Source organism: Falco punctatus (assembly GCF_963210335.1).
Source record: "Falco punctatus genome assembly, chromosome: 4".
NCBI classification, from domain to species: Eukaryota; Metazoa; Chordata; class Aves; order Falconiformes; family Falconidae; genus Falco; species Falco punctatus.
The window spans coordinates 74,011,749-74,025,187 of NC_137583.1; the positions used below are offsets into that span (position 1 = coordinate 74,011,749).

The window sequence follows — 13,439 nt, forward strand, 5'->3', positions numbered from 1 at the left end:
CAACATCTGATAGAGCAAAACATTACACCACCTTAAACCAAAAATAGGAAAAAGTAATCCAAATCAGCACCTTAAATCAAAATGGGAAGAAGCAGGATCTTCCCCACATTAAATGACTTCCAAGAGCACAGTGGGGATGCAAAGTTACAACTGATGCACGCTATTCTCATGCTTTAATGTGATGTTTGGCAGCACCGCCAAACTAAGCACTCCAAAACTCTGAACCTCATCCAGAAATCTTGACAGGACCCTGGAAATCACAACAGTTCAAATAATTACTACAAGTGTGTCTTTATTTGTTTTCCTGGGTTCAAACCATTACCATCCAGCTCCAGTTTTTCTAGCATGCAGCTCGCAGGAATACAAAAGGCTTCGAGAAAACAGCAAGCGCTGCGAGAGCCGGTAGCCACGGCTGTGCAGACGGATGGTCAGGCGGCCGCAGCAGCGTCTACCGTCAGCGACTTTGGCGTCGAAGTATTTACGGTGCGGGGAGGAATCACAGGGCATCACCAAAAGGCGCTCCGAGGCTGCCGCGGCCCGGCGGCCCCGGCCCCGGCGAGCGGACCCCGCTTGCCCGCTGCCCCGACCCCACGGCGCGGGGGCGGCCGGTGCCGGGCCTGCGCCTGCGCCTCGGCCCTCCCCCGGCGGCGGCGGGGGCCGTGCCGACCCGGTGCGAGGGACCGGAGGCCCGTGGAAGGCAGGGGGCGCGGGTCAGATGCCGGCTCCGAGGGGGTCTGTCGGTGGCTGGGCCCCGGGGCGGCACCGCCCGGGTCCGAGAGGCAGGGCAGGGCAGGGCGCCGAGTCCCAGCACCGCAGCCCCGCCTCAGTCCCCCACAAGGGCGGCGGGGAGCGGCCGGGCAGCCCCGGCGGCCTCCGCCTCCTCCGCCGGCGCGGGAAAGGACAGCAGCTAGAGGGAGCTCCTCCGACTGCATCTGCCCGTGCGCCCCGGCTCCTTTCATAGGCTCCCCCGCCCCCTCCCCTCCCTCCTTCCCCCGTGATGGCGGAGGACAGCGAGTCTGCGGCTAGCCAGCAGAGCCTGGAGCTGGATGACCAGGACACCTGCGGTATAGACGGCGACAATGAGGAGGAAACCGAGCACGCCAAGGGGTAGGGGCGCGCTGCGGCGGGGCGGGCGGGCACAGCTTGAGGAGGCAGCCCCCGTGTCTGCCGCCGCGGCAGCGGTGGGGCTGGAAGTGCCGCCGCGGCCGCCGGCCGGGCCGGGCCGGGCCGGGTTTCCCTCGCCGCGCCGGGCAGCGGCGTGGGGGGCGTGCGAGGCGCTCCCCTGCCAGCGGGCGGGCGGCCTGCATGGCGCTGCGCGGCGCGGCCCGGCTCGGCGCTCCTCCGCGGCGCCTGCGCGTGTGCCGCCCGCGGCTGAGGGGGCCCCGCCGGCGGCAGCCCGCGCCCTTCTCCCGGGCCGCCTCTCGTCGCGGCTGGCAGCGTGTGGACGTGTGTGGACCCTGCGGCCCCGCCGTGCCGCCCGGCTCGGCGCCCCTTGCCCCGCCGGGGGTGGCCTTCGCCCGCGAGAGGCGGGCGGCCGGGCCCCGGCCTGAGGTGAGGGGGGCGGCGGGGCTGACGTTCCCCGCTGGACGCCGGCCTTGAAAGCGCGCCTTAAAAGGGAGGGTAAACGCTGTTTTGTTGTTCGCGCGTTTTCAGGGTCTGGGGACTTCCCTAGGGTTTTCTCGGCCGTTGGGAAGCGCCCCGGAGCGGGTCTCTGCTCTGGGGACGTGCCCCTGCGCTGCCTGGCCCGGTTCGGCGGGTCCTCGGGGCGGCCCCGGCGGCCGGCACCCTCGCGCGCCCCCTCATCTCCCTCCCGCTCCCCTCCCGGCCTGGGACCCGTCCGGGCAGCGGCCGAGTCCGTCTGCCCCCCAGGCACTCCTCCTCGGCGTCACCTATTGTCCGCAAGGAAATATTACCTCCAAATCCACACGCTGATGGAGAGTAGAGCGCGTGTTTGGCCAAGGCAGCGGCCGGAGCAAACGCTGTTTTTCTGGTTGTCGCTCCCTCTCGGCAAATCTTGCGTCTGGGGTCTTCCCACGCTGGGGATCAGGCGCTGCCTCTGGTCGCTGGGGGAGCTGGCAGGAGGAGAGGGGGAGCTGGCAGGAGGAGAGGGGGAGCTGGCAGGAGGAGAGGGGGAGCTGGCAGGAGGAGAGGGGGAGCTGGCAGGAGGGACAGCCGGCAGCGGGGCAGCCCGTCGCACCGGCCCACATGGGGCAGCAGGCCTCTGGCTGGGCACGAGGTGCCAAGGGGCTGGAGCTGGGGGCTTTTGGGGCAGCGAAGTGGGAGGAAAGTGTTTTAAAAATCGACTTAAGTTTACTTTTTTGAGAGGTTAGGAAATGCAATTGTGGAGAAGACGCTTTGTTGTCACAGCTAGGAGTGGCTGGAGTAACCTGAAATGGGTTAATTTATATGCTGCTACACAAATACCTTCCTCATGAATTTCTGATTCATCTGGTTGAGAGCATTTCTGTAGGTGATTGATGTTTGAGGATGTTTGTCGTTTGTCGTCTCCTGCCCCTCGGATTTGCTTGGCAACAAGCAGCTCTGAATCTTAAACGTGGCAAGAGAAATCAAAGAGGCTTGGGAGGACTGACCTGTCTGAAAGGCAGGAAAGGGAAAAACTTTGATGCTTGCTGCTCTGTCAGTGAATTCAGCGCATGCACGTTGAAATAGTTGTGTTAAAAATAATTCTAGTAATACAAATCTGGGATATTAAAACAGGACACAATAGCGTTTAATTATCTTGGGTGCTTGGTTATGTTTGTTTTGCCTAAATAAGCCACAGTTGATGATTTCCAAATATGTAAAAGTAACACTGCTAAGAGCAGAGAGAGATTATTGCTTTTCATAGGAGCCAGCCTGTCTAGAATTCATTCGTACTTTATTCCTACTCCAGTTTTCTCTTTCTGTGTGTGACTGAGCTGTCGCTGCCCTCTGCAGTGTAGCGAGGCTTGCAGCTACACACTCGGAGCGGCTGCTGTGACAGTGAGTGCAGAAGCAGTGTGTAAGGAGCAGCTGGGGAACAAAGAATTGCACTTCGGTGCTTTCTATTGCAGGTTGCTGCTAGTCTACTCCAAGGCTCGCTGAGCTCTGGGAGACAACTGCTGTTCTCCCCAAAACGTGTTTTTGTTGAATATCCCAAATGTCTTTTAATGAGTATTTCACAGAAGCTGCTTTATTTGTCTTTGTATAAAAGAAAGTGAATGCTTCCAAGTAATATGTTCAGTTAAATTAGTGGTAGATCATTCCACTAGAAAAAGTCTCTATGTATTTGTATCATTTTTCTATAATGTTTCTGATGCATGAAGTCTAATACTGACTTCTGAATAATTATATTTTCCTGTAATCTTTTTGCTAGTATTTGTCTGCAGGCTGAAGTATTCAAACAAATTCCATCAAATGAAAAGAAAAATCTTACATTACAGCAAATTCAAAGATCTACTCTTGATCTGGGAGATTAACCCATGGTAATAGGAGCCTAATTATTCCCTGTTTTGTCCATATCATAGTATATTAATTTTTGTGGTAGCCTTAAAGTTTGTTTTCAGCTTTTAGATTAGGTTTTTTATACCTATGCAATTTATGAGCCGTTTTACTACTTGAGACTATGACTGTGTCAACTGGTTTGCTAAATTCTGAATGGTCTCCATTGCTGCTGGTCAGTATTTAATCTCATGCTGTTTTAACTCTCACTTTTTTAGAAGAAGGTAGAGTGTGTTGCATGTCGGTCTCTAGTAGGATTGCTTTGTAAGTGAAGTTACTTTCAGCTGTTTCTTGCCATTTGAAAATAGGTCCTTCTAATACTGACCACAGAAAAAACATGGGTTTTATATATATGTATGAATTTGAATTATTTTTTTAATTTGCTTTTTTTATGTACTTGAGCACTGAATGACTGCAGCAGAAAATGCCATTTTATAGCTCTCAACTGTGCAAATGTTTTCGTCCTCTGTTTTGCTCCTGTTTTTTAGATGCAGGATTATGTATGTTGTGTGACTCATTGCTGTTCTATTCTGTGTCTGCAGTTTGCTCCTGCTAGGTGCATTATGCTGTACTTGTTCTGTTTCATAATAAAGTGCTTACAAAATAGCTTTGTTAGTATGTATGTGGAAAAAATGTATTTATTGCACCTGAATCCACCCTGCTGAGCCTAGCTTTGTAAGGTCTCTCAGTTTATACTAAATAGCTCCTTGTGCTCCATGGCAGAAAGGCTTTGGGCACAGAACATTTAGTAAACAGATGAGGAAAAAGTATGACCTTTAAACAACTCCCTCCCCAACCCTCACAAAGTATTTACTTTGAATGTTTTAGTAGTATACACTTTCAATTGTTGTTAAACGGCAACTTTATAATGAGCACTACTTTCAGATTCTCAATTTTTTTTAAATAAATATGTTTGAGGTACTGGAGGCAGCGCTCAGTGTTAGCATGTGAGATTTACATCTTGGTGTACAGCCTTACAGACTTGAAGGGGGAGGCAGAGAAATAATGCAGAGCTTTGAGGAATATTTCTTGGGTTAGGTTTTAAGGCATTGCTACCAGGTTTTCATGCTCAAAAAACTTGCATTTTCAAGTATTGAAGTGTATGCAAGTGAAAACTTCCAGAGAGGCTGTCAGTAACGGTTATTTGTTAGTAAGTGGAATTTGAAGAATATAAGCCCTTCTGGTCAGGAGCTTGTTCTCTTGAAGTGGTGGCAGTCTAATACAGCAATGGGAAAGCCCTTTACGTCTAAGGCTCCATTTTCTTTATGAACCAACAGCCCTAGTGTAAACAATACTACTTTGAAAATTTTTGGAGTCTTGCCCATATGCAGAAGATCTCATTTCTGTGATCAAAAAGATCTATATAATGTCTTCAGAAATGTAGTTTTGCAACCTCACTTACAGAGAGAGAAAAAATACCGTGAAGGTGGAACCCACCCCCCCCAACAGGCCTCGTCCTTTGCAGCTTAAAAATAAGCATCTCAAGTACATGTTTGGATTTAAATTTGAGAAATTGCTAACTTAAAATTACATTTCCATGTAATTTTAAACAGATGTTGATATTACAAAAAGCTCTTTCTGCTAAAGTAGAATTTAGTGTCCAAAAAGGCAGTTGAAATAACACTGATGAATATTCAGTGGGAAAGATAATCTCAAATCAAAACCAAGGGAGCCAAAACAGTTTGACCACCCGAGTAGGGTAACTGTCACGTTCCTCCTGATTCTTCCATCTCAGCTTTTCATGGTTTTGCTTAGAGCTCCACAAAGTTAAGTTTCTCTGCCTTTGCCACACTCCTCCCCAAACACAGTAAGTATCCCCATTTTTCAGTTAACCCTCTTCCCCCCAAAACAACAAACAAAACCACAATACAGGGAGAAGAAAAATCTTTTTTCACATTTATGCAAAACACCAGATGTGTGTACATAAGTGGAAAGGTATGTGGGTGGGATCATGGGCTTGCATTGGTAACTTACAGACAAAAATCATACAACTGTGGGCCTAAGTGACTGTCTCAGAGTTGTAGCCACAGCCTGTTTCTGTGGCAAAGTTTGGTCTTTTTGGGGCTGAATGAGCTCTTTTGGCTCTTTTGCTTCAGCTGAATTGCACCCTGCTTTTGTGCTGTTCTTTCTTATTCATCAGACTGACAAAACTGTTATCGTGGGTGCAGTTAAAAATATCTGAGACCACATCCGCGCTTAAGTACACCTCAGCCTCAGTGTGTAGGCTTGCCCTTCTGTCAGTAAAGTGCTCCTGGTGTAAGTGTGTCTCTATTAGACTGACACAGTCAAAATCTTCCCGAAGTCTAATGCTGAGTATTTTTCTTAGTGTAACCAGCTGTGGGCTGTGTGATGGGCTGGGTTGGGGCTGATGTGATGTGTGAAAAGGTTATGTTTCCTGACGTGACAGCTAGATATGGCATCAGCCTGAGTTGCATATCCTTTTTCTGCTTCCAGTGTGGGACCTGTGCTCTCAGTTGTGTCGCTTCAACAGTAGCAAGGTAGTTCAGAAAAAGAGATTTCACAGTTAAAGATCAGCTTTCACAGAAGTTGGCGACTCCCCTCTGCCCCAAACTTCTAAGAGTGAGATCCATTTCATGGTGTCATCATATAGGTGTATCTGAGCAGGCAAAGGAGAACTCAGATCTTAGTCAGCACACAAGACTGTTTAATTCAGAGAAAAGCTTTTAATAGGAGCCTGCTTTTAATCTTGTTACCTTTGCATATCCTTTGTGCTGTCATGTGCAGTGTAATTACTATAGGTTGAGCAACAAGGTTCCTCCCTTCCCTGCCATTCTCACTCCCAGTTTTAGAGCCTTTCAGTTCGTTTCAAGGCAGAGTGTGAGAAAGACAAAAAATCCTGAGATTATTTGCTTTTGCTTTTGCCCTGATTTGCTTGGTATCTCTGGCTGTAACTTGTGTTGGACAAACCTGTTTACTCAGTAGAAGTTTCTGCTTGCTGCCTGCTGCCAAATCTCTGGATTGCAGGCGTGCCTAAGTAGTTGAAGGATAAATGGTTCTCTCTTTATATCTTCTTTGTAGATTTTGTGAACAGTAACAGTAAAAAAAGACTGACCCAAACAGGAGACTATGCATAAATAATTGCTCCAAACGGTCTCTGAATAACCTGTCAGACAAAGATACCAGTATTTATTTTGTCAGAAGTAGTGTGAAAGCTCTAAACCTGAAGGTCATAAGCCAAAGACTGGGATTTTGGAAGATTTAAAAAAAAAGAGTAGTTCTGAATGTCATGTATATTTTACAACAATTTAGTCCTGCCTCTTTCACAGCAAAAAAAATAGGCATTTCTATATGAAAAAGACCTTGAGCTGGTCAAAGAACAAGCTAATATTATCCTGGTAAGAGTACCATGTAACTGGGGGTAACATTAGTAAAGCTTGGCAGAGCTGCTTTTTCTCCATAGCTGCCAAATTTTTTTTTAGTACAGTCATTCATTATTTCACCAAACCAAATAAAACATTGACCCTCAGGTAATCCCAGCGAGCAGCATTCCCCTCTGGTGTGAGTGGGGCTGGCTCCTGCTGAAAGGCGAGAAGACAAGTGAGCTGCACCCGTGCAACTTGGAGCTCAGCGCCTGCTGCAGGCATCTGTTCAAAAACTTTTTGCTGAAACTCATCGTAGACTTTTGTTCAACACAAAAAAAGGGCTCTTGGGAGTCAGCTCAAGGACACAGTGGCATCATGTGGTAACATTTATTTTCTGTATGTGAGATGTTAAGAGGAAAAGGTGAAAAGTTTGTGGACAGTTCAAGAAAGTAGAAGAGTACCTCATTAAATTAATCTTGGCGAAGGTGAAATCACTTTCCCCAGTATTTTTATCTCACTTTTGCCACAGATGGTAAAGTCCTAGGTCTTGTACATGTTTGTTTTTTTACTCTGTCACATTTATAACCTCTTGCCAGGCCTCTGGGTCTGTTCTGTGTTTAAACTCTGGACAAAATGTCAGTTTGATATACAGGCCTTCAAACATTTAAATTTTATTCTTTTAAACTGAGAGTATAGACATCGTTAACAGAATTGTCTGGGTGATCTGGCAGTATCTTCATTCTGCAACAGAAAATTTTCTTCCTGCCTCACTTACACAACTCCATCTTTTCTTTCTGCAGACTTCTGGTAAATACTACAAATTCTCTTCTCTTTCCAGTGAGTGTGTCTGATCTGTTACGCTCTTGTCTGTTGAATAACTCCTTGGTCCAATCCCAGAGGGAGCTGCATTTATAACTCTTTCCCCTCTTTCTCTGAGAATAACTTAACCCAATGTAACTGTGAATGTTAAGGACTTCTCAGGCTTGATGTTTCACTACAGGCTGTTCTAGAGAACAGTCATGATCTCACGGAAATGGGTCTGTTTAGTTGCGTGTTTGATTACTTGCAGGCTTTTGGCCTCCAATTGGACATTTGGGTGTTTTGTTGCTCATTTCAGCTCTGAGAAGGTATAGGTGCTAAGACTGAGCATCATAATCTTGAAAGTGAGCATGTTATAGTGAATAACATGGCCCTTGCAAATGTGTTGTTCTCAGTTACTTAGTAATTTAGTTATGTTCTTGTGAGTTCTCATTCTTTTGGTTTACCAGTATCACCTCTGATATTTTTTTTTTCCCTTCCAGAATTAAAATAAACAATTGTTTGTTGTATTGACTTTTTTCTTTTCCAGTGAAAAACACTCAGGCCCCCCAAACACCACTGTCTGTCTTGAGCTCCATTATATAGGTATGGTTTTGCTGGGATATTAACCTCTTGAAGAGGATTCAGTGTTAACTGACTCATTGCCTCCCTATTTGCCTTCCGTCTGGGAGTTGCCAACACCTCCCACGCTTCCCAGATTCTAATCTAATCTTGATTCTATATCTTGATTATTTGTCAAATTAAAATCTTCTTAAAGAAGAAAGGAGTTGTATTATCAATAGTCAAAACATGTCAGAATCTGCAAGTGCAGTGTATACTTTGCTATGTTTTGGGTTTGTTGTGGGTTTTTTTTGTTGTTGACCCCATTGTATTTACTGTTTTAAAGCACAAATATTTGGTTACTTTTGTTTCTTACTGCGTTTTCAGCAAGACTTTCATCACTTCTAAGTTAGAAACAAAATTCCTTGAAAACAGAATGTTGTTGTTTGCATTCATCTGAAATTCAGGTGTGCCTGATGGTTGAGCATGAAGCAGAAAAAAAACTAGGCCACTGAAAATTACTGAATTTCCAGGGAGGTTACTTTCCTGAGTTCCTCTAAACTCTGTTGAATTTGGTAGTTTCATGTTTGTGCTGGCTAATAGCCTGGAGAAGAGCACTGGCTCTTATAGATGTCACAATTTGACACTAGTGTGTCAGGACGCCTGGGTGTATAGAAAGCCTGACTATAAAACCAATTAGAAAGCACTTGCAGGAACTTTTTCATCAGTGCTCTCAGTTCCCCCTTTCCTTCGCTTTTCCTTCACATTCAAACTGCTGTTAGATTTTTTCATATTAAATGCTGTTTTTTCTATATTTAACTTTTTTTTAATTTTGAGCTCAGTGGTATTGATTTTTCTCATTGCACATTCTCTGAATCTCTGGCAGAAGTCCTGGAGGGGATTTGGGAGCGAAGAAGAAGAAAAAGAAGCAGAAGAGAAAAAAGGAGAAACCAAATTCTGGAGGCACCAAATCAGATTCTGCATCTGATTCCCAGGAGATTAAAATTCAACAGCCTTCAAAAGTGAGAGCCTGGTTATGTTTTAATTTGTCCTTGCTTTCTAATTTAATTTTAATTTGTGTGGTTTTTTTGCTCTTTGTAAAAGCAAGTTGGTAGTTCTGCCTTAACATGTCAGAATTAAGCAGATGGTTACTGTCCTGAATAGAGACAGAATAAGACCTGGTGTTTGCAGACTATGTGAAGTTAGCTGGAGAGTCGTCGTCATGACCACAGTGTGGTGTACTGTGAGAAAAGCAGAGGAGGAGGTGTTCTGCCTTTCTTTTTCAGCAGTTAGGACTCAGACTAGTGACATCTTTGTCAGAGGGAATCTTGATCTGCAGTGGTAATGTTTTTAGATAGATGTTGTATTTGATGAGTTGCACTTAGCCACCATCTGACTTGGCTTAGCACAGTTTCAGTGACTTGTACAGCACAATGCTATCTCATGGTGAGCATCAGCAGTAGGGAGGGAAGGTGTATCTGCTATGCCAACCAGAGTCTCATTTGGGCAAACAAGCAGCATGTCATCTTACATAAAATGCAGTAATCTCTAACATGTAGATACAGACTGAAGAAACTTTTTGCCATCTGAAAGACCTCTGCTGTAAAGAAGACAACATTATGTGAGGGGATGTATGGTCTCTGTGGACTTTGTGATAAAATAGCATTGTCTGTGTGCATTTTGACTACAGTGTTGTGAATGAATGGTGAATAATGTGACGTGTTGGCTTTTTAAATTACAGCTTTTATCTCAAGAGAAATCTGAGCCTGAGAAAGTTTATAACATGATAAAGTTTATAACATGATAAAGTTTATGGACTGTTGAGCATGTTGGAGTAGTTATATTTGCTTTATTTTATCAACGTGGAGAATGTTACACCATTATACCAATAGTACTATTAATCCTCTAAGATTTGTCAAGATTTGTCATCGGGGCTACCAACTGATTTTAGGGAAAAAGTTGTGTTTTGGCTCATTAACATACTGATAGATTTTGTGTTGTCCCTTTAGATCTTCTCTTGTCAGCCCCGTTGCTTCGAATGGGCACATTTGGCAGAAGGGACACTTTAAAATACGTAGAGAGATCTTCAGTACTTTGTGATCTCACCACATGTTTCAATACTGTGTTTCTAAAAGCAAGTGGCATGAATTGCTAATATGATTGTTTGCAAACCATAACCAAGTAACCTCACTCATTTACAATTGGAGTAAGGTAAATTTTAATGTTAACCTAAAGACATAGTCCATTGCTGCAGTATCTTGGGAGTTCCTTGGTTCCCTGCTGACCAAACTTATTATTCCGTATGTTGCCTCTAATTGCATTAAAAGGAAGCTGCTTCACTTTCTATGTTTTCATGTGCAATATTTAGTCCTTGGCATGTTGTGGTCTTGCACCCCATTTCTCTGGTGCGATGCATTTTGCAAATGTAGAAGCCTATCCTTGTTCCAAGTTGTGTACTTAGGGTGACACCCTTCATGACTATTTTACTCCTACAAGTTTAGCCACTTCATTAGCAATGTTACAAAATTTTTTCTCTTACTGGCATAAAAGTTCTTATTTAAGTCATTCTTTCAAGATCTAGGCAGCTAAGCTGTTTTACTATTCTCATATAGCTTCCACTTTACTTGCAAATGCATCAGTGTTTGCTGTTTTTTCGCCGCCTTTGCTGTGTTCCAGGCAGACACACTCATAAGTAGAGGAGTTTCTCTGTCTTGGACAACTTTCCTGGTTTAGATTTCTCAAAAGCATCTTAAACTGCTGATTTGGATCAGTGTGGAGAAGTATATTTTTCTCTGCTACTCAAGTGATACTTACATTTTGTATTTGGCGATATGTGAAATCTGTTATAGAAAAAAGGCTTCTAGCATTTGCTTGCTCTTGGTTGAAAAGAGATTTACAAAGTATTTCAGAGGCGTGACATTATACACCTTACCTCTAAGAGAATATATGCAGGATCATCAGGAAATGCTCAGTGGGGCTTATGAACTCATTGGAAATTATTTTGAAAACAGATTTTGAGGACAGATGAGTTTGTAAACAGGTGTACCAGTCTGGAGATGAGAAGAACAGAACAGTGAGTGTCCTTGGCTTCTCGCTCTCTTACTTGTGGTACTGGACTTCTTGAACATTGACGTGAGTGTAACCACAGCAAGAAGTGCTTATTAGCATTGTGTGCTTATGACGACCTTTGGGACACTTCATTGCCCATTTCAGAAGACTTTGATTTCCCCAGTTGAGTAGACTGTCCACACTGGCACAAAGTAAGTTTGCCAGATCTGCAATATTGCTAGTCATTTTTCTAGTCACCAGTGGCCTACGCAACATAGTCACAGAATAACTTAGATTGGAAGGGACCTCTGGAAATCTTTTGACCAACCTCTTGCTTCGAGCAGATCCAATTAGATCAGGTTGCTCCGGCCTAGATCAGGTTGTTTAGTCTTCAAGGATGGGGACTCCACAACTTCTGTGAGCAATCTGTTACTTGTGGTTAAACCACCACTAATTCCTTGTATCTAAATGGATTTTGCTGTTTTGCAACTTGTATCCGTTGTTTCTTGTCCTGTCATTGTGCTTCTCTGCAAAGACTTGGCTTGGTGTTCCTTACATCCTCCCATTTCCCAGCAAGATTTCTCCTAGTCCCTTAACTTTCTCTTCTTAAGGCCGAACAAACCAAGGTCTCTCATCTTCTCTTCGGATGTCATGTTCTTCAGTCCCCCAGTCATCTTGGTGACCCTCCATTGAACCCTCTCCACTATGTCAATGTTTTCCTTGTAATGGGGAACCCAAAACTGTGAGATGTGATCTCAGGGGTACCAGATAAAGGGGAAGACTTGCTGGTACAACCCAGTATACAGCTGTCCTCCCTTGCTGGCCAGCAAACTGCTGGCTAATGTTCAGCTTTTTGCTCACCAGGACCTCCAAGTTCTTTTCTGCAAAGCTGCTTCGTATCCAGTCCATGCTGTTCTCTGCCATTGCAAGGGCTTTTAACGTCCTAGATGCAGGACTTCATATTTGCCTTTGTCAAGCTTTCCAGCCTGTCAAAGTAGGTTTGAATAGCAGCTCTGGGGTCCAGTGTATCAACTATTCTTCCCAACTAGGTATCTTCTATGAACTTGCAAAGAAAGCACTTTGTCATGTCCAGATCGTTAAACAGTATTAACCCCTGGCTTCTCAAAATCTTCCCCCTTGCCTTCTTGAAGGTAGGTGTGACATTTCCCTTTTTCCAGTCATGAGAAGGTTCCACCAATTGCTGTAACGTTTTAATCTTTATAGGTGCTAGTTGCAGTAACATCAGCCAGCTCCCTCAGCACCTTCAGATGTATCCAGTCTGTTCTTAGGGACCTGTGCATGATTAGTTTGCTAAGTGGTCCCTAACTTCTGCTGCTGTGGTTAATGGGAGCCTGACAGACTGTGCTGCCCGGCTCAGGGACACCAGAGGCCTGAGGTCAGCTCTTGTCACCAAAACTGAGGCAAAAAAAGCATTGTGTACCGCAGCCCTGTTGCACAACAGTGCTGTCTTGTGCTGTGAGGAGATGTTTCTCCTAAACTGAAACTAAACAAAATCACTCTTCTTTCAAATTCACATGAAGTTCTGTGTAGGTTTTTCTTGCTTTCTATTAACGGAAAGCAAAAAGGTTTAAAAGTAAACTTCTTAGGTAGGCTGACCTCTGAACGTTTTGAAAGGAGATTCCTCCTGATATCCCTAGCCATGTTGTATTTAGTACCTGAACATGAACTTTTTATTTTACATATGCTAGTAAGATCTTTTTAGACCCTAATATCTTTTTTTTAGAATTTCCATTTTCTTTTTCTTAATGTAGAAAAAACATTAGAGACTTAAAAGAAACATACAAAATAAATTACAGTATGTCTGTGTTTATATATGATTTCATAATGTACTGGTAAGATTTCAGAATTTATCTAGTGGCATTAGAACTATTTGTATCAGGCCAGCGTGTAATAGACAAATTGATTTTTATTTGATTTGATTGCGAACTTAATGAGAACAGTAACTTATGTCACTGTAATCTGGATCTAGAAATAAGGTAGGTTTTTTTAGTGTTGCTCTAAAGTGTGTAAATATGTTAATTCACAGCTACTGAGATGACAGGCGTTTAAAGCATGCTCACAGTAAAATTTTGCAATACTTCAGTTAATGAAAGAAATTGCATAATGTTTGGAGAGTACAAGTCTTTATTATAAATAGAAAATTATGTCCTGCTTGAGCTACAGGCAGGGAGTTTCACTCCTTTTGTGACTGAGGATAAGGCAGTTGCC

General features: G+C 44.3%; 1 protein-coding gene across 2 annotated transcripts in view; it reads left to right on the forward strand.

The window, feature by feature from the left end:
• Positions 1-403: 403 nt before the first annotated feature.
• Positions 404-13,439, forward strand: part of NMT2 (N-myristoyltransferase 2) — a 32,724-nt gene continuing 19,688 nt past the window's right edge. The window contains exons 1-2 of one of the 2 annotated variants that reach the window (XM_080386369.1): positions 404-1,107; positions 9,049-9,184. In XM_080386369.1, coding sequence (XP_080242495.1) covers positions 998-1,107; positions 9,049-9,184 — 246 coding nt within the window. In that variant the 5' untranslated portion in view covers positions 404-997. Of the gene's footprint in view, positions 1,108-1,296; positions 1,552-9,048; positions 9,185-13,439 lie in introns of those variants that run through there. The other variant, XM_080386370.1, reaches the window with a different exon arrangement.